The 21,740-nt window shown below is 40.0% G+C and overlaps 2 protein-coding genes across 2 annotated transcripts; one reads left to right on the top strand and one right to left on the bottom strand.

Annotated features, from left to right (window-relative positions):
* Positions 1 to 1,720: 1,720 nt before the first annotated feature.
* Positions 1,721 to 21,450, bottom strand: LOC100891337 (arylsulfatase B). Its single transcript, XM_030986742.1, has 7 exons — positions 21,135 to 21,450; positions 20,307 to 20,493; positions 19,295 to 19,479; positions 17,273 to 17,480; positions 16,603 to 16,852; positions 13,953 to 14,170; positions 1,721 to 3,095 (listed from the first exon to the last, which is right to left on the bottom strand). Exons 1-7 carry the CDS (start codon positions 21,384 to 21,386, stop codon positions 2,830 to 2,832), a joined length of 1,566 nt encoding a protein of 521 aa, XP_030842602.1. The 5' UTR covers positions 21,387 to 21,450; the 3' UTR covers positions 1,721 to 2,829.
* On the top strand, positions 3,592 to 13,746 carry LOC115924494. The gene has a single exon (XM_030986741.1). The coding sequence runs from the start codon at positions 4,855 to 4,857 to the stop codon at positions 10,486 to 10,488; it is 5,634 nt and encodes a 1,877-aa protein (XP_030842601.1). The 5' UTR covers positions 3,592 to 4,854; the 3' UTR covers positions 10,489 to 13,746.
* Positions 21,451 to 21,740: the final 290 nt, after the last annotated feature.

Genomic DNA, 21,740 nt, shown 5'->3' with positions numbered 1-21,740 from the left:
GATTTATGTTTTCTAAATTTTCAAAATATACGATTCTTAAAACCACAAATCTTTTTTATGCTTTACTAACTTATAATATTGCTGGGATTTATGTTTTCTAAATCTTATATGTCAGATTAATAGTTTCATATATTTTCTCAATACATTTAGTCACAAAATATAACTACACTGTACTTCATGTAACCATGTATAAAAAGAAAGTACATTTAGATGCGTACAGAGACAGTGTTCAACATGTTTTAGCAGACTCGCAAGCATGAATTATTTGCCTATACTTATGAAGCCACAAGAAGGTATAAATTAAACAAGCAATGGACAATTCTTTTTATTCAAACAAGTGACTTTGAAAGGCAGTTTAGTGAGTATCATTGGGAAATATCTGCCAAGATATTGCAACTTTGCACAATAACACTGGAAGTTCACATGATAGTCCATAAACATTGAGTTTAAGTGTTAAGCTTAATGACTTGACAGGCCTTACGTCATTAAAACAAACTTTGACAGACAGCTACCTTAGGAAAAAGGGCTGTATCTCTAAACTGTTAGAAATGGCACTTCTTGGACATCCCACAAAATCATGTGCAATAGAATGTGTTTCTATGGGATGTCCACACAAATTAAAGTTATGATTTTGAGAAACTGGCCCCATCTGCACAAAATTGTCCGCTTGAGCAATTCCATATTGTCTATTTGGAGCCAGAAGGGCATTAACTTCTAAACTTTTACAAAGAGTTAATGCCCCTCTAGCTCCGAAACAGACATATGGAATTAAAGGTAAAGACCAGTATTGGAAACGCCCCAATTTCAAAAAATGAAATGGAAGCTCTCATTACCAATCATGTGAAAGAATATGTTTTGACTAATACATGATGCTAAAAAAAATTGCCGCGAAACCGCCTACTAATTCATATATTTGGTAAATTTGTTTCTCTCATGGTTTGTGAGAGATATAGGGTAGTCCCATATACATCTTTCTGTGTATAGTACTTGTAACTTTACGAAGAGTGGGCAAAATTTCTTATCATTTTGATGTTTCCATAATCTTGCAGATGCTAGCTAGATGCTAGATGATCAACCTTTTCTGATCGATTCCACAACGTTTCTTTCACAATGCAATCGCTTGACCATAACTGGTCTTTACCTTTAACAGATTTGGGACAAATTCAAATTCAAATATCCTAATTTGTCGTAGGGAATTATATACATGCAATTTTAAACAAACCTCTTTTAGATTGACAAGTAATCAAGCTTTCTCATACCAACAGTGTACAGCTAACATCCAATTAGGATATTTTCTGTGATGGAACAGAGGCCTTGGTACACTATCAAACAAATACAATATAACAGTCAGGGTCAACTCATTGTAAGAACTTCATGTAGTATGAGAATTGTAAGCAATTGCACTCTTCTTTTCCGATTTCTTTATACCATGTTTATTTCAACAATATACACCTCTTGTGTTGGGCCCTCTCTCTATCCAGGAATCACATGTGTTTTCCTTTTCCAATTTTCTTTGTACAAAAATTCTTCTCGTGTGTAAAATAGGATCAAATGGACAACTCACAAGTTCATGGAAAAAAAATTATGCACAAGTAGCACTCCTCTCTCTCTCTCTCTCTCTCCTTCTCTCTCTCTCTCTCTTTCTTTCTTTCTTTCTTTCTTCTCTTTCTCTTTCTTTCTTTCTTTCTTTCTTTTTTTCTTTCTTTCTCCCTCCCTCCCTCTCCCTCTCCCTCTCTCTCTCTCTCTCTCTCTCTCTCTCTATATATATATACACACCTTCTTAACTTTAATCAAACATTACATGCACTGAGAGGCTGCTGTTCAAATTATGGATTCTCTGTGGTGCGTGCAAAATAGTCACTGGCAATCACGGAAGATCCATCATTTTAGCAGTTCCTCAAGAAAAATAGTGCATCGTATATTTGATTCTTATTGCTAATACAAAATGATAAACTGAAAAATGTTAACTATAAAGAAATACAACTGAAAGTAAATATCAACTCACAACTTTGACCAAAAGAAAGAAAAAAAATACACAAAACATTTGCCACAGTGGCTGTGGTGATGATATCCATATCGTGATAGGCCTGTCAATAGCTTCATAAGGGTATATCCAGGATATACCAAGAATTAAGTCATGCAATATCCATTTTTTCTTCATGGTGGAAGTATTTCATGTCACGCAAGCCAATCCTTGCACTGAAATTTTATGATGGAGGAATTCGGCATACAAAATATGTTCTTATGAATCACTGCATTTCAGAGTATAATTGCAAAGTGCATTTCGCGCTTTGTTTTCAGCCAAGTGTACCCACTATCACCAGAAAAGACATGTACTTTACAGGAAACTAGGCAAGGTACTTAAATATTAATCCAACCTTTAGCAAGCATTCATGATATAAAAAAATAGAGATCAAATCAAACAAGTAATATTTCAGATACTTTCAGGGGGGAGTTTGAGGGGGGGGGGGGGGGCAAAGTGCAGCACATTTGTTTTAAATGTGCTGTGCTGTTGGCCACAGGCGGATCCATAATTTTGTAAAAGGGGGCACAGTATTCTGAAATTTGGGAAATGTAAAAAAAAAAAAATTAATAACCCCCCCCCCCCCCCCCCTCACAGGAAAAAAATAAAAATTAGTGCTCCTTAGTTTTTGAGTATGGGCAAATAACAGGCAAGTCAGGAATGTTATGCTGAAGCACTGAAACTTGATGCAAATTAGAAATCATTACCAGATTTAAACCCCCCCCCCCCCCCAACTAAAAAAAAAAAAAAAAAAAAAATGAGCTGTTGTACTTTGTGATAAAAAAAGGAATAAGGGTCTTGACAGGTTACTCCCAGCTGTCCCAAGTATTGTTGTGTAGCGCTGGGTTCGCCCTTGAGTCGGGGTCTGGGTAGTTGACCGGGACCGCACCCTTCTGGTAGGCGTAAAGTCGGTCTAGAAGGAACTGAAGAACATCGCCTTGCTCGTCGGAGAGGTCGAATACCTCGTAGGGGTCGTCCGCGATGTTGAAGAGCCAAACGCACTTGCCCTTGGGTACAATAGGTACAACAGGTTCCAGTCCCGATTCGGGAGGGGGGATCCAGCTGCCTACACCTGTGAAAGAATATTGATAATAAGGGCGCAATATACAAATGGTTAATGCCAGAGAGTTCACTATATGATATATCTGCACTCCAGTTGAAGTTGCCAAAATCTATCATGTGTAGTTCAAAGTTCGGTTTTTCTTTAAAGGCATCGTTTAACACTGTTAAATCTGAGATCCACGGCCCTAAATGTTATCAGTGTCTGTGATATGGTGAAATATTGAAGCCCTAAAAAAATTGCGCTTCAAAACGATCACGAAGTGCCTCAAAAAAGTAAAAATCTTTGAGTGACCGATTTTACCATACTCGTTTTCCCCAATAGACTGTAGTGTTATGAAAAATGTTAGAAAAAAGCAAAATTTGATTTCGATTTCCAGTCATAGATATCTTGATAATCAGACAGGTGATCTGCTTGTACAATTCATGGGGTCCCTGACTGATCTCAAGGTTTATAATTAACATTGCAGCATGAGCTAAATCCATGATTTTGTTTCAGAATCTGAGACAAATGTAAGGAGGTCGTTGGTGGCGGGCTTTAGAACCGTGACCTTCACCCCGTTCCCACCCCGCTTATAGGTAAGCAAGGCTTAGTTTTTATGTGTGTTTAAATTGTTATATTTGATAATATTGTTACTATGTTTTGTTCATATCCTGGTTTAAACGAATTAGTATTATTATAAGGCTTACAAATATGTTCAAAGAACATGATATTTGTTAACAGAAAGGTGTAATTTAAGGTGATATTGTTGTTACGTAATGCTCAGAGGGTGTGACTTCTTAATGTACAAGTGGATTACACGTAGAGGAAATGGATGCGTAGGCTATGCCTGTACGGGTGGAATGCATTTGTGTGTACGGTCAATTGGGCCTTGGAGTGTGACTGTTGTAGTCGGGAACTTGGGCGCTAATGACTATGTGTTAGGTTTTGGTGTAGAGAAACCTGATTAACGAAGAATTATGATCTTTTAAGTTTGATTAATTATGTTAGGAATTTGTATTTGATCCAGCTTATACACTTTGGGCATTTGCATTGTCTTAAATAAGTTAAAGTTATTGTTATTAACGATTCAAATGTTTTAGTGTAGTGAACACTGTTTACCTTTTGTTGTCATAATGCTGAAAGATGTGTCGTTGTTTATTCTTGTAATTGATAACTGTTTATCATTACTTGACCCCGTTCCCACCCCGCTTATAGCGGTGTGTCCTTTACAGAATAAAGAGCACCAACTCTACTCCTCAGGCTGCCATTGTCATCTGTATTGTTCGAGGTCTACCCCCACTCATTCCGGCTACCCGTCCCAATCTACCACCCCCTTACAACTGGCGACGAGGATGGGATATCGTCGACGACGCTACGCTATTATTCTGAAGACAAACATGATCCAATGTAAGACTGAAAAATGTCAATGTCATGTTTTTACATAAATAACTGCTTTCTAGATGTATTTTCTAGATGTTATTAGTACTGTACTCGATCCTAGGTATCGATTAGTTTTTGCCTTACTCATTTGTAAATGCTTGAGATATTAGTTGTTTACTAACTATTTTGATATATCTACTACTGAACTCGATCCTAGGTATCGATTAGTTTTTGCCCTACTCATTTGTAAATGCTTGAGATATTAGTTGTTTAGTAACTATTTTGATATATCTACTATTAAACTCGATCCTAGGTATCGATTAGTTTCTGCCCTACTCATTTGTAAATGCTTGAGATATTAGTTGTTTAGTAACTATTCTGATATATCTACTAATCTCATATTGCTAAAATGGGTTTGTATGTAAGAATCGGGGATGACGGGAAATCCTTCAAATTCCCCCTTGTAGAAGAGGGGGGCCCCCTATCACTTGAAGCATTACAGTCAAGATATCCCTCTGCCAAAGGTTTGGTTTATAAAGATGTTAATGAAGAAGAGGTGATACTGCCCGCAGTTGGCGGGTTCATCCGGCCCCTTGGGCAGTGGATAGTGACATTATATCACCCTCTCTTCGCAGAAGAGAAAACTGGTAGTGACGAGACGGTTCAAAGCTTGAAAGAGCTTCTATTGAGGCCCCCGCCTCAACTTATGTTGGCGCCGGAGAAAAGATTACCAATCTTCGACGGGGCAGGGGATGTGCAAGAGTTTGTGACGGCAATTGAGGATGCATTCAAACATTACAATGTTCCTTCGACGCGACAAGCCACCTTCCTTTTAGAGTATCTTAGAGGAGGGCTGAAGGACGAGGCCAAGGCCATTATCAAAGGTGGTGGCAATGTCGAGGAGATGGTCGACTTCCTCAAGTCATCATACGCAGAAGTGATACCTGTAGGTGAACTGCAACGCCGATTTCTTGAACGGAGGCAGGGGACAAGAGAATCTGTTCGTGAATATGCTGTCGACCTAGAAAGGAAGTTCCTGAGCTTGACATCAAGAAGCCCCTACCTGTATGCAAAACCTGACGCTTTGATTGCAGAACAATTCGTTGAGGGCCTTGAGGACACATTCTTGCGCAACACCTTAAGAGATATGTATGAGGTGAAAGACGAGATGACCTTTAGGGAACTGCGAGAGCTCGCAATAAAACGCGAGCGCAGAGAGGAAGCACGACCAAGAGCAGGAGCTTCTAGTGCAGCACATCTGTCTTCGATTAAAGGTCAATCCACATCCCTGGACAATGGAGTCCTTGAAGCAGTAAGGGCCATGACTAATGAAGTAATAGGGGCAGTAAGGGAGATGATGCAGTTTAATCGCCCTCGGGGCAGCTTGCAGGTGAAACCAACCTCTTCGGGGCCTACGCAGAGGGGTCCTTGCTTTAATTGTGGTGCCTTTGGACACTTCGCAAGAGAGTGCCCCCAACAGAAACGCAGGAGGAGCACCAACTCAATGTATCCTGAAAGTGCTCCTCCGTTGAGGAATGAAGCAAGTCCATATCCACCCGGCAATTATAGAGAAGAGCGTCCTTTATACCCAATAGGACCTCTAATGTCTGGGCCGTACATGGTAGAAGGTCAGTATCCCACTTATCCAGAACAACAGATTCCTCTTCAGACCTCTCTCAGATCTAATCAAATGGAAGGACCACTTCCTGGGCCATCGGAGAGAGGTGCCCCTCCGCATATGGGACCACCTAATCGAATGGAAGGATCGCTTCCTGGGCCAGGGATGAAAGGTGCTCCTCCGCCTACGGGACCACCCCGCAGCCAAGACCCCAGCTTTGCATCTGGAGGGGGGCAAGATAATAGGCAGTGGAAACAGGAACACGGCAAAGTGGTTGGCAATGTTTCCAAAGTGAGTGCAACGGCAGTGGACGGTGAGGAAAGAGGATTCCTATCCAGGGCGGTTGGAGAGTGCTATTCAGTGGAAGTGGAATTCGGTACGGTTCAGGTTCCCTGTCTCCTTGATCCAGGATCACAAGTGACAACGGTAGGAGAATCCTTCTTCAACCAACACCTCAGGCCAGCAGGCTTTACGTTGAGGGATATCCCTTCTTCCTTCACATTGGTCTCTGCTGGTTATCAGGCTATCCCATATGTAGGATATTTTGATACTGATGTATCTGCTCTCGGACATTGCATGTCTTCAAGAATAGTACTTGTGCTTGCCGAAGTAGAGGCCAAGCGAAGGGGCCAGAGCCTAATGGGAATACTAGGGATGAATGTTCTACATGAATGCTGGAACCAATTGATAAGGGGCGAGAAAGATCATTTCTTGACAAGAATGCCGTGGCCAACCACGGATACAGCTTGGCAAAAGGCCCTTCAGGCCGTCGACGAACAGATGCAGTTGACTCAGAAGGAGGGTGTTATCGGTAAAGCTTTTGTGAAGCCCGAGTCATGCTTCGTAATATCAGCTCGTCAAGCAGTGGTGCTTGAAGTTCAGAGTCCAACAGGGCCTCGCAAAGAACCATATGAACTCCTTCTAGAAGCTGAGCGAAATGATACCATACCATCTGGTTTGACCATCCAGTCTTGTATTGTGCGTGTTGAGGAGGGGAAATTTCCGGTCATGGTGTCCAATGATAATGAGGAGGATATAGTGATCCCCAAGAAGCTCCAGATAGGTACTTTGTATAATGCCACTGTAGTAGGAGGAACAGAGCCGGGGACAGATCCACCCGGAGGAACTGGAGCTGCACCAGTACATGTTGATGTTGATTGGTCTTCACTCGGTAAAAGACAGTCCCAGGCGCTGGAGGACCTCTTAGAGAGACATCGTGAGGTGTTTTCAGCACATGACCAGGATTTTGGTTATACTGACAAGGTAATTCATCGGATCGAGACCGGGGATGCCGTCCCATTCAAAGAGAGACATAGGCCCCTTCCTCCGACTCAGTACCAGGCGGTACGAGATCATATCCATGACCTGATACATAAGGGAGTTGTTCGGGAGAGTCAGAGTCCATGGGCCTCGCCCGTAGTGATAGTCAGAAAGAAAGACTCAAGCATCAGGTTGTGTGTGGATTATCGTCACTTGAATTGCCTTACACGTCGAGATTCCTTCCCACTCCCCAGGATAGAGGAATCACTCCAAGCTTTAGGGGGAGCCCAGTTCTTCACAGTGCTGGACTTGACCAGTGGCTATTATCAGGTAGCTATGCACTCGGGTGATATTGAAAAGACTGCATTTTCCGTGCCCTTCGGACTCTTTGAGTACACACGACTCCCATTTGGGTTGACGAATGCCCCTGCGACCTTTCAGAGACTCATGCAAAGATGTCTTGGAGACATGTGCTATACAAGTGTACTACTATACATAGATGACATAATTGTATTCTCCCCTGACTTTGATACTCACCTACAGAAGCTTGATGAAGTATTCTCTAGATTGAAGAGCTACGGGTTGAAACTGAAGCCTTCGAAATGCCACATCCTGCAGAAAGAAGTCCAGTATCTTGGGCATAGAGTGTCATCAGCCGGAGTAGCAGTTGACCCAGAGAAGGTTTCCACAGTAAAGGAATGGCAGGAACCAGAGACTGTCAAAGAGGTTAGAGCGTTCTTAGGGTTCACTGGGTTTTTTAGGAGATTCATGGAAGGATATGCCACCACGGCCGGCCCTCTGTTCAATCTACTCAAGGCTGACCCAGATAGAAAGGGGAAAGGCAGGAAGAGAGCAGTTCCTGGTTCTAAGAAGGTAGTATTGGATGAAGAAGCTAGAACAGCTTTCCGAAAGCTGATAGAGTGTCTCACAAATGCACCTATTCTAGCATATGCAGACTTCACAAAAACTTTTCAGGTAGAGACAGATGCTAGTGCAACAGGACTTGGGGCCATACTCACTCAATCTGATGAGACCGGTAACCATCATGTGATAGCCTACGCCTCCAGGACTCTACGGCCTGCAGAGCGTAGTGGACGGTACAGTGCCTTTAAACTCGAGCTTCTTGCGATAAAGTGGGCTGTAACAGAGGCCTTCAGAGACTATCTCCTCAGCCAGCCATGTAGCATTGTGACTGACCACCAACCACTTCTGTTTCTGGATAAGGCTAACTTGGGAAACACTGAACTGAGATGGGTGCAGAGGCTGAGCTCCTTTGACTATGAGATACAATACCGACCAGGGAAACACAACCAAGCACCGGATGTGTTATCTCGCCGAGACAACCCTACTGCTGGTCTTGGCCCTGATGTCGTGACTAGCAGCACCATACAGGCCACCTTTGACCTGCATTCTCCCGGAGCTGAGATCCCCATTGCCCTAAGCAGTCAGATTGGTGTGTGTCGCCTGGGTGGAACAAGTTGCCTACCTGGATATACCAATGAGATGTTGAAGAGGTACCAAGAAAGCGACAGTGACGTGAGACAAGTTAGGGAGTTAGTAGATAGAGGCACAAGACCAACACGTGAAGAAAGAGGTCGCTGTTCAACCTTAGCATTACTCATCCTCCGGAGCTGGAAGAGGCTTAGCATGAAGGATGGAGTTCTTGTTCGGGAAGTCCAATCCACGATAGATGGACAAAAACACTTGCAGGTAGTCATACCCACAGATCTGCAAGAGGAGGTCCTTATCAGGTTTCATGACGAGGCAGGACACTTTGGAGCCAGACGTGTGTATAAACTGCTGGTAGACAGGTATTTCTGGCACGGTATGGAGGTGTCAGTCAAGAACTGGTGTCAGAAGTGTCGGCGCTGCGCCACAAGTAAACCACCTATCCACCAGCCTCGTCCTCCATTCTCATCGATCGAGGCCACTGCTCCAATGGAAATAGTTGCCATGGATTTCACCGTTCTAGAAGCGTCGGATGATGGATACGAGAACTTGCTCATCTTTACTGATGTTTTCACTAAGTATGCCTGGGCTGTCACAACTCGTGACCAACGTGCCTCAACAGTGGCCAAGGCTTTGGTAAAACATGTAATTACTCCTTATGGGTGTCCGCTGAGAATCCATTCCGATCAAGGCCAGTGTTTTGAGGCCAAGCTCATTGCAGAACTTTGTCAGATGTATGGTATTCGACGTAGCCACACCACTCCTTATCACCCTGCTGGAAATGGGCAGTGTGAACGCATGAATAGGACCCTGCATAACATGCTAGCCTCCCTGCCACCCAAAAAGAAGTGTAAGTGGACTTACTACCTCCCTTCCCTGGTGTTTGCTTACAATAACACCATTCATTCTAGTACAGGTGTCGAGCCATTCTTTCTCATGTTCGGCAGGAATGCTAGATTTCCACAAAGCTTCGTTCAAAGTGGGGAAGGAGCTCAGAGAGGCAAGAAGGGAGTCAAGTCATATATTTCAGAGCACCAGTCACAGTTACGAATGGCTAGAGACATTGCAACGAAGAACGCTAAGGCTGCGGTGGAGGCACGTAAAGCACTCCAGGCCCGGAAGGTTTTTGAGAAGCCTCTTGGAGTAGGCCAGTATGTTCTTGTCCGACGACATGGATTCAGGGGCCGATCAAAGATAGCCGATTACTGGGAGGAAGAACCTTTTATGGTGGTAAAGCGGCCCTTTCCAGATCGCCCAGTCTACGTAGTAAGGAGCCATTTGGGCAAGGAGAAGGTCTTACACAGGACACAGTTGAAACACTGCCCCTGGCTACCAGGGGGAGATGTAGACAAACAGTTAACAGAAGATGAAACTGAATCAGAAAGCCGAACACCTGTTGGTTATGTCCTACGCTACCGCCAACGTCCAGTTCAAACTGAATCTTCCAGGAGCCTTTCGGGAGGCACTAGTAGCTCTGGGAATTCCTCCTCTGGACCCCCGGGTAATGAAGATGAAGGCACTTGTGAGTCTGAAGTCGGTGTCTCTCATGTCGCTAGTCCTTGTCCCAGTAACAATGGGAGTGAATTGGAAACTGCACCAGTGGTGGCACAGACCGCCAATCCTTTGTCTCCAAAGGAACAACGGCTGGAGCAAAGGAGGTACCCTAGAAGAGCTACGCGTGGTGTACCACCCCAGAGGTATATAAACTACACTTAGCAGAGATTAATTTGACCAGGCATCGATCGCATTGAACTCTTCAACCTAAATGACGAGGAAAAGGAGTGTTGTTTATTTATCTTTATTCAAGAAAGTATATATATAACATAATAATAAAGATGTGACATAAAACCCAGGACAGAGATTTGTATTATATTAGATGCATCTCATGCAGGGATAAACAATTACAATATATAATAACAAAACGGAAAAGAGAACATCATAATGTCAGTGTTTTAAATGAAAACATTAATAATTCCTAACAAAATAACAAAAACAAAAATAATAATTATTTTTTAGTTAGCAATTAATGCCTCATAATATATTAACATACCGTGGTTATATTTATTAATTTTTTCTTAATAAGTAATCAACCACGGGAACCTATCTCCATAGAGAGAGAGAGAGAGAGGGTTGAAGAGAGAAAGAGGGAGAGGGAGAGAAAGAGGTCTCGGTATTGCAAGTCGTACAAGGTAGTTAAACCACTTACACTCCCAAGTAATGTTGTGATTGCCAGGTGCGTTCCGACCGGCTGAAAAAAATAACATACGATTTAAACAGTACGGTTTTCAAGATTTCATTTCTCAGTCGTGGATACCTTACTTTGCATTTACATGTTTTCAACATATCTATAAGTTTTTTGTTGTTGTCAGGAGTTATCGAACCTCGGGAACCTATCTCTACACACAGTAATTTGGGAGTCCAGCCGGCTTCTGAGATATCATGTATTAGTCCGGCGTACTTGTCAAGCTTTCTTTGGTGGGCCTGTTGAATGTTGGTTTCAAATGGAATTGTCAACTCAAATACTAGTATTTCCTTTTTTCTAACATTAATGAATTTGGTGTGCAACCTGGATTGTAGATGACTTTTTGGTCCAGTTTTACTCTCTGGCCATCTGTTGATCTAGGGCATGAACTACCATTTCGTCGCCTTTAACTTTAGATCTACTGTAGGAAAGGCAATGACATGGTTGGTAGAGTTCAGAGATAGTGGGAATATTAAGCCCCCTTGGGGCATGAACTACAGCAATATTGGCACCACACCGGGGGATGCCCATCCACTTTTAATGTATTTGTCTAGAAGTGTATCTAGTTGTCCAAGGTGGGTTGCATGAAGGTCATGTACAGTTAACATATCTCTCATAGAGGAGAGAGCATAATCATTAAGGATTTTTAGCTTATACTCGTTTTTTATGTTTACACTATCTATATTCGTGAGGGAACTATCAACCTTATCACGGATGAAATCATATGTTTTTGAAGTTTTCATTTTGAAAGTAATGTGAGATCCTAGAAATTTAATAGGATTATTTTGTATAGATGCAATTTGTTCCCTAGCTAAGGAAAAATCAATAACTGTTGGTTTACCGTCTGAAATTGATAAGGAACGACACTTCTTAGCTTTGACTGCTAAGCCCATATTACTGAGAAGTTTATTTACTTTTTGAACAAGTTTTTGATGATACCTTTTATTTTCAGTTAATGAGGAAAAGGAGATACCTAATGCCTAGATTACTCATAATATATTGTATTATATTATATTGTATTGTAGTATGGTATTATAATATATTTTTGGTGATTATGTTTGTGTTCGGTTTCGCCTCTACACAATCATTTTGTATACTTAAGACACGAGTGAAAGTCCTGAGTATGGAAAAGACCTTTAATTGTGACTATATAAACAACCAAAAATATACCTATACATGCATGTATTTTTCGAAAGGTAACGTGATAATTTGTTTTTACATACTATAAAGATGTTGTTTCCATCTTTATTTGACCTCCCCCCCCCCCCCCCCCCCAAAAAAAAAGGGGGGGCGGGAAGAGGTAGGCTTAATCTGAATATATTTCTGATTTATCCTTTATTATTTTAGAAGTACCGGTAACTTTTGCAAGACTAGTGAATTTGACAGTAGGAGCTATGACTGATGTATCATTTACGTATCGTATACCTTTGCGAGACTGTAGTGATTTTGACAGTATGAGCTATTTTTTTGACTACCGGTAATGTGTTATGCAAGTGTCGTATACAGATTTGATATCCATCTAATGCAAGCTGCTAAACAATTTTAAGTTAAATGTTGTGACAAGGGAGGCATATATTTTATGTATGTATTACTTGTCTTTCTTTGTTATTGTTGTTACCTAGAATAAGTCGAATGCTATTATGATGTATCATTTCCTTGCTTTGATTAGAAAACTATCATACGGAGTCTCTCCCATTCTTAGCCGATTCATATTTCTATATTTTGTTATGAAAAAAAAAAAAAAAAAAAAAAAAAAAAAAGAAGAAGAAAAAAAGTTGGTGATAAAGAAATGAAACGAAAGAAGCAACCATGCCAATTAGGACAATATCTATTTTATAAAGTACCTCCCAGATTGTTTGAGGTAGTATAGAAATGTATGTTCTATGGAGATTGTTTCTATTGATTGATTTTATAGATATTGTTAATAATACATGTAATTGATGTTGAGAAATGGTTTTTGTTGCATTATGAGTCATCAAGGGACGATGACTATTTAAAGTGGGGAAGGATGTAAGGAGGTCGTTGGTGGCGGGCTTTAGAACCGTGACCTTCACCCCGTTCCCACCCCGCTTATAGGTAAGCAAGGTTTAGTTTTTATGTGTGTTTAAATTGTTATATTTGATAATATTGTTACTATGTTTTGTTCATATCCTGGTTTAAACGAATTAGTATTATTATAAGGCTTACAAATATGTTCAAAGAACATGATATTTGTTAACAGAAAGGTGTAACTTAAGGCGATATTGTTGTTACGTAATGCTCAGAGGGTGTGACTTCTTAATGTACAAGTGGATTACACGTAGAGGAAATGGATGCGTAGGCTATGCCTGTACGGGTGGAATGCATTTGTGTGTACGGTCAATTGGGCCTTGGAGTGTGACTGTTGTAGTCGGGAACTTGGGCGCTAATGACTATGTGTTAGGTTTTGGTGTAGAGAAACCTGATTAACGAAGAATTATGATCTTTTAAGTTTGATTAATTATGTTAGGAATTTGTATTTGATCCAGCTTATACACTTTGGGCATTTGCATTGTCTTAAATAAGTTAAAGTTATTGTTATTAACGATTCAAATGTTTTAGTGTAGTGAACACTGTTTACCTTTTGTTGTCATAATGCTGAAAGATGTGTCGTTGTTTATTCTTGTAATTGATAACTGTTTATCATTACTTGACCCCGTTCCCACCCCGCTTATAGCGGTGTGTCCTTTACAGAATAAAGAGCACCAACTCTACTCCTCAGGCTGCCATTGTCATCTGTATTGTTCGAGGTCTACCCCCACTCATTCCGGCTACCCGTCCCAATCTACCACCCCCTTACACAAAGTTACCCAATCCCTTTAACTAAGTATTAAAGTAAGAAAAAAAATTAAATATGAATTCTCACTATGAATAAAGGCCCAAAAGTGGAACAATACAATATGTTTTATCACATCCTTACCTGGGTTTCCGGTGATGAGTTTCCAGTCTTTATATCGTATGGCTGCCCGTATGGAAACGTTGAACGCTGAGGGAAATGTGAAGTTACAGGTCGAGGTATCATAGTTTGAGGAAGGGCTGGTCATAGACGGTGGGGCTAGGCGACCGTCTTGCAAGGGCGGGGCTCCCTCTGGGTCGATGTTGTGAAGGAGCTCGATTCTGGGTGAAGGCACACCTTGGCTGTATTAAGGTGAAGGAAAAAAAAATATATATATCTTATCACAAAATACCAATGGAGAATCATAGATGATTCTTTTGAAGTACAAGTGAATAATGAAGGATTAGATTTATCAAAAGATAAAATTGGCAACTCTTGAGCTTGGGAGAAACAGAGGAAGAGAAAATGGGTCATTATTAAAAATATGACAAGGAATACCTGAATTTTGTTTTACCAAACATGTGTGTGTCCCTTATACCCATTTCCGTGGGCAATCTTTGCGATCTTACCGAGTCAAGTTCTTTTCATTTTGATAATTCTAAAACTTCACAGCACATCAATTCTTATGTACTGCATAAACCTGGCTAAAGATAAAACTGGCAACTCTTTAGCTTGGGAGAAACAGAGGAAGAAAAAATGGGTCATCTGGCAGGGGCGGGGCTTCACAAATGTTGGGAAGGAGCTCGAATCTAGGTGATGGCTCACCTCGGTGTGTGAAAAAGAGAGAAGAGAAGTATTATCCAAAAGGTAAGTCAAGAATGAAGGGTAAAAATGCAAATTTTGGAAAGATGAAGGATGATGTTTCACATGAGATGAAACTGAAAATACACACGTTAGGGAAGAAAAAGAAAGAGAGAGGAAGAGAGGTAAGTTATGATAGGGACAGATAGAAAGGGAAAGAGGGTGATAAGTGATGACAAAAAGAGACGTAAAGATAGATAGACATATAGATAAATATATAACAGACAGATAGATAGATAGACATATAGATAAATATATAACAGACAGATAGATAGATAGATACATGTAGATACCGGTAGGCAGGTAGATAGATACACAGGCAGATAGATAGATAGATTATAGATGGATAGACAGATAGATAAATATATAACAGACAGATAGATAGATAGATACATGTAGATACCGGTAGGCAGGTAGATAGATACACAGGCAGATAGATAGATAGATGGATAGACAGATACACAGGCAGATAGATAGATAGATGGATAGATAGATACACAGGCAGATAGATAGATAGATAGATGGATAGACAGATACACAGGCAGATAGATAGATAGATGGATAGACAGATACACAGGCAGATAGATAGATAGATGGATAGATAGATACACAGGCAGATAGATAGATAGATGGATAGATAGATACACAGGCAGATAGATAGATAGATGGATAGATAGATACACAGGCAGATAGATAGATAGATGGATAGACAGATACACAGGCAGATAGATAGATAGATGGATAGACAGATACACAGGCAGATAGATAGATAGATGGATAGATAGATACACAGGCAGATAGATAGATAGATGGATAGACAGATACACAGGCAGATAGATAGATAGATGGATAGACAGATACACAGGCAGATAGATAGATAGATGGATAGATAGATACACAGGCAGATAGATAGATAGATGGATAGACAGATACACAGGCAGATAGATAGATAGATGGATAGACAGATACACAGGCAGATAGATAGATAGATGGATAGATAGATACACAGGCAGATAGATAGATAGATGGATAGATAGATACACAGGCAGATAGATAGATAGATGGATAGACAGATACACAGGCAGATAGATAGATAGATGGATAGATAGATACACAGGCAGATAGATAGATAGATGGATAGATAGATACACAGGCAGATAGATAGATAGATGGATAGATAGATACACAGGCAGATAGATAGATAGATGGATAGACAGATACACAGGCAGATAGATAGATAGATGGATAGACAGATACACAGGCAGATAGATAGATAGATGGATAGATAGATACACAGGCAGATAGATAGATAGATGGATAGACAGATACACAGGCAGATAGATAGATAGATGGATAGACAGATACACAGGCAGATAGATAGATAGATGGATAGATAGATACACAGGCAGATAGATAGATAGATGGATAGACAGATACACAGGCAGATAGATAGATAGATGGATAGACAGATACACAGATACTGTAGATACATGTAGGACAAAGAGGATAGAGGATGAGAAAGAGAGAGTGAGAGTAAAGAGTGATGACAAGTAGAGAGATAGATTTAATAAGGGAAGAAAGTGGGAAGAAAGAGAGGGCAAGAGCAGGGCTAGATGAACTAAAGACAAATAACAGATAGAAATGGGAAAGAAATTAAGAAGAATGAACAGAATTAAAAATGGATAATACAGATTTTAAAAATAACCTTAAAGCCCCACTGCACTAGCTTTGCCAGGAGGGATTAGACCTCCCTGCATGTTCACTGACAGGTGGTTATCTCATCAAATCAGCTCTCAATTAACATAAGAAAAAGAGGATCATGGGGGACCAATGGTCACCGATTAGGCATTGTTTGCTATATAGAGGGCGCAAGTAGCTATAAGTAGTGCAGAGGGGCTTTAAAAAAAAGAATAAGAGCATTTCTTCTCTATACCTGATTGTGTCCCACACGTTGTAGCCATCTAGTTTGGTTCCATTAAGGTTCCAGCCAGCTATGCCTTCAACTAGAGTTGGATACCAGTCACTCACATGAATAAGCTCCCTGTTGACCGTGCCCTGAACTTCAGCAGGCAGTAAGGGACTGGTTACAAAGCCTACGCCATGGGTACCACCTTCCCAGAGTGATCCCTTCCAGCCACGCAAGGGCCAGTTGTTTCCCCCATCAAGGATCTGACCACCATTATCTACAAAGAGGAGAGGGGCAGGAAATAAGAAAGGACCAATCACCATCACCCCCCCCCCCCCATCATTTGTGTACAGCTAGCAAGTACATATAAAATCAACATTTTTTTTACAGGAAAGATTTCAAAATTTGAAGGGTGAACTTCAAGCCACACTAGGGCTAGTTATTGCCTCATTGTAGATCCAAATCAATCGCAAGTCCTCCCAATCAATCGCAAGTTTGCAGTTTCCTATTTTTATGTACATAGTTGCGATTAAGTTGCAATTGATATCAACTCTTTGTAAGACGGGGCCCAGACCAACATTATACATAGGGAGGGGAGCAAAAATAGATTGAAACAGATATGTAACTAAACAAAAGGTAGTCCATTTTTCACGTAGTCGTGACAACAGCACAAGTAAAGTAAAAATCTTCATCTTACCTGTGGAGAAAATGAAAACCGTGTTACTCCACAAGCCTTCTTTCTTCAGAGTATCCGTGATGTTTCCCACTGCCTCGTCCATGCATGTTGTCATTCCAGCGTAGATCTGGCGGTTCTTGTCTGCGATGAACATGTAGGGCTCCCTGTAACTATCCGGAACCTCCAAGGGGCCATGAACAGCTTGGAAAGGCACGTACAAAAACAGAGGCTGTGAAAAGAGATAATGATGAGCTGTATGAAAAGGACCTTCAGTGTTCAATGCACGTGAAGTATTATAGTCCTACCTATCTTCTTTAAAGGTAATACAAAGTTTTGGGAAATTTTGAAAATTGGATGGATAGTGAATCTTTACAATTTTGATATATTTGGATGCCCCTGTGGATGTATTATAAGCACTAAAAAAATAGCCCCTAAAACACTTCTGTTTTCGAGAAAAATTGAATATAAAAATTTACTGGTGCTCCCGGTAAATTTTTGTTAAATTTCAAATGGCACCTATGGCCATACAATGGTAGCTGCGACCATGAAAATCTCAGAATATGTAGTTGTGATATATAGTTTCCAAACGGGAATAGCTAATCGGTCGATTTTAGTCAAGAAACATGGTTTCATAGCTAAATTGATATATTGACCTTGAGAGGGAGCTATACAACATAAAGAGTTTATTATTTATAATTTCATAACTTTAGACTCGATTTCAACCGCGACAACGATCAATGAATATCGTAGGAACGCATATGCTTCCCATATGTTAATTTGAACCAAATTCATGACCCCATACCAAAACTTTGTAATACCTTTAATACATGGTAAATGTGACATACATGTAGTTGAGTGGTTAAAAGCCCCACTGCACTACTTGTAGCTACTTGCGCCCTCTATATGGCAAACAATGCCTAAGTGGTACCCGTTGGTCCACCATGATCCCCTTTTTCTTATGTTAATTAAGAGCTGATTTGATGGAATAACCCACCTGTCAGTGACCTAGCTGGGAGATCTAATCCCTCCTGGCCAAACTATTGCAGATAGGCTTTAAGCACTTGACTTGAAATGCAAAGGTCGTGGGTTTGATCCTCAACAAGTCATTAATCTACATTTGCCACACCCTACCCATGAGAGAAATGGTGACCTGGTAGGATGGCAAATATGTCTTTAAGTTAGTAATTGCCATGTGCACTCATGGCGACTATAATTATGTAAGGAATATTCCCCAGGAAGTGGAGATGGTGCACATAATGCGTTGTGTGTGAATGTATCAGATGACAAGGGTAATAATATATATGTAAAGTGCTGATAGACAGTACTTCGTATTAAGCGCCATATAAATCCAGATTATTATTCTAAGGCACCTACATGTTAGATGAAGTAACACTACAAGTTTCTTCTTAATTTAACAATACATCGACACAATACTTGTAATTCATCTAATTATCATTTACCTCAAGTCAGAACTTTGATTTCCAATAGCTCAATATTTGTAAAAGTATTTCTCTATGCTTGGAACAATCTCCCTCCTGCACTAAAAATCAGCCAATCACATGCATAATACTTTTAAATGCCATTATAAATCCAATCTTTTAAGTTTGTATTCATGTTTGTTTGTTATTCAGAGCAAAATCATCCAAAGTTTGAATCCATTTCTAATGCATGACATTGCATCACTCATGAATAGCAATGGTTTAATTGTAAATAATCATTAAATTCTCTAAATTGGCAATGCAGCATGATATTTATAATCACTGTTTATTTTGTTTCAATTTTGTTTCAATTTGGAAATATGAAAAAACGTTAGTATACATTTCTATTTTTATATACTACATGTGTGCGCATGTAGGAGCGGAAATAAGAACACTTGATGCCAAGTTAACCCATTGCTTACTGGAACCTGGTGGTCTCTGTGTTACATGTAAGTCTATGGGAATTAGATAATTCAGTAGTCAACTGGTTAAGGAGGAAAAGCTGATTTAGTTAGTCCTTAATACATTTAGAAGACAGAACTACTGTGCGTTAAGAAGAACAAACCTTCTGTTTGTCATGTTGCTCTATGACCTGCTGTGCACGTTGCGCAAAGACGTGGGTGGAGTAGATGCTGCTGTAGTTTGAAGCCGGCTCCAGATCATCCCTGAAGTCAAGACCATGCCAATGTTCACTGTTGAAGACATAACCACGGCTGTGTGTGACGTAGTCCTCACTACCGGCAAGATAACCTAAAGCAAGACGACGAATGTTTAAACACACGATTTGATGATTATCATTCTTTCCATGTGACATATTTAATTAAATTCAATTGAATTCAATTTATTTTCCATCTTTAAAAAAGAACAAACATAACACAGTATTGACACATTGTATTAAATAATAATATAAACATAAAAATGGAGGGATATACCCTTAATAAGCAGGGCCCTGGTATACAATATAAAATTTACAACTTTGTTAGAGAAATTTCTAAAGATTTGAGAGAATTATAAAACATTTCAATTCAATTCAATAAATGTTAGTATGTTAACATGCAAATATAGAAGTAAAAATAAATATTATTATTGGGAGATAAAATGCTATTTAGGATTGAATAAATCAGCTTTGTCTCCTTAAATTGGTACCAATTATTCTTCTTGTCCACTCCTACATGTACCTACCGGGTAGTTCATCAAAAATGTTGGGAGATAAAATCCATTACAGCTTAAAGCTGAATTTGCAGAAATTTACCTATTTCAAAGATTGAAAACATGGGGTGTAAGGAAGTAATGCCTGTGTCACAGACTCTCAGGCGGGAATCTCTGGCAGCGCATCGGGTTGTTCATGTTTAGTTGTAGTCTTATTTCACAGAGGCAAACTGCAGAATTTCTTTATGATCAGTAATTTACAGTGCAAGCAAAACTGAATAAAAAATGGCTAGAGGACATTACCGGTACATTAATATACCACTCAAAATGGTGTCATTTATGTATTATTTTTTTTATCCAGAAAGTCAACACCGCCAAACGGAGTGCCGATCTAAGAGTCAGAAAGAGCTTAATCGTCTATGACTGACCTAGGAAAGATTTGAAACCTCGATTAGTCGGCCAGCAAGCCTTCTTGTAAAAACCTAGATGCCATTTCCCTGTGATATGTGAATCGTATCCCGCCTGGGTGAGTTTGTCTGCCAGGGTGGGGTCACCAAGAGGAAGACAGTTGGGTTGAGGGGGCCAGATGATGCCATGCTGCAGACCGGTGTGAATCTGCAAGAGAATAAACAAATTTTTATGGAGCTCGCTCATTTCAATCAACTAGCAGTAGCGGCTGCCGTGCCGGCTGAATTGCAAAATAAAATACCTTGTGTTGTGTCTTTTGTGGTTCTAATGAGATGAGAAGTGCACGAGCAAGCTGCCGTTGTTGGTTGCCGCTATATGACTATATCAGTCAATGTTGACACAACTAAATCTAAGTTTTATTTGATTGATTAAAAAAACATTGGAAATTAAAATAGACTTTTCTCTAATCTCTTCTATTAATTGTTGTCTCTTCATTCTCTTCCTTCTTCTTCTTATCATTATAATATTATCATTTATATTTGACAAGAGTCGGTTATCAAAGAACTCCTCTCAATATGATTATGCCAGATGGTTGTTATATTTCTGTCTACTATATTTAATAGGCAACATTTTAATTTCAAATCTTTTCAGAATTCATACAACTTTCATCGTTTTTCAAGACACAAACAGAAACAGTGAAACACAGACAAATATAGGGTCTATACGAAGTATATTACATGTTCATAACTTCATATTCATAAATTTATTCTAACCTTCGTTTTATCAAATGTTTACTTATAGGGGATTTCCTTTGTAGCATATAGGACGCTTAAAAACTTTGAAGTTACCTGATATTTGCCACTCATAAGCTGACTTCTCGTTGGTGTGCAGATCGGTTGCACGTAATAATTTTCGAGCTTGACTCCAGCACTGGCGAGCGCGTCCAAATTTGGTGTTTTTATGATGTCGTTATTGTGGTAGCCTATGTCATGAAATCCATAATCATCCGCTAGGATAAACACGATATTTGGAGGTAAGGCATGCAACGTGGAAAAGTTCGAAAATGTAAGGAAGGCTAAGCAAAACAAAAAGAAATCCATCCTGAATTTCACATAAATATCACCGCCCACCGCGACGACTCCAACACTATCATGCCACTGGTCTGGGCGCTTGGGTCACATGACAGGGCTATAGGTAGCCTTTATTTCAAACAAAAATAATAATTTCATGAATAAAAGTTTGTCATTTTATAATATTTTGAGGAATTTATGAACCGAAAAGTGTAAATTGCAAACTAAAATTAAGAAATTAATAACATTTTGTCATAAATTCTTAAATCATTCTGATTTGGGGCATCTAGATATACCGTGTGTAATACATGCGTCTTTACATAAAGCTAAAAACTGGTCACGTGCATTGATCTAGGGTGTGTCAGGTGATCCTAATGTTTATGT

This window comes from Strongylocentrotus purpuratus, unplaced genomic scaffold (genome assembly GCF_000002235.5).
Source record: "Strongylocentrotus purpuratus isolate Spur 01 unplaced genomic scaffold, Spur_5.0 spur5_scaffold_16, whole genome shotgun sequence".
In the NCBI taxonomy this organism is placed as follows: domain Eukaryota; kingdom Metazoa; phylum Echinodermata; class Echinoidea; order Camarodonta; family Strongylocentrotidae; genus Strongylocentrotus; species Strongylocentrotus purpuratus.
This window is presented reverse-complemented; position numbering and strand designations above follow the sequence as displayed.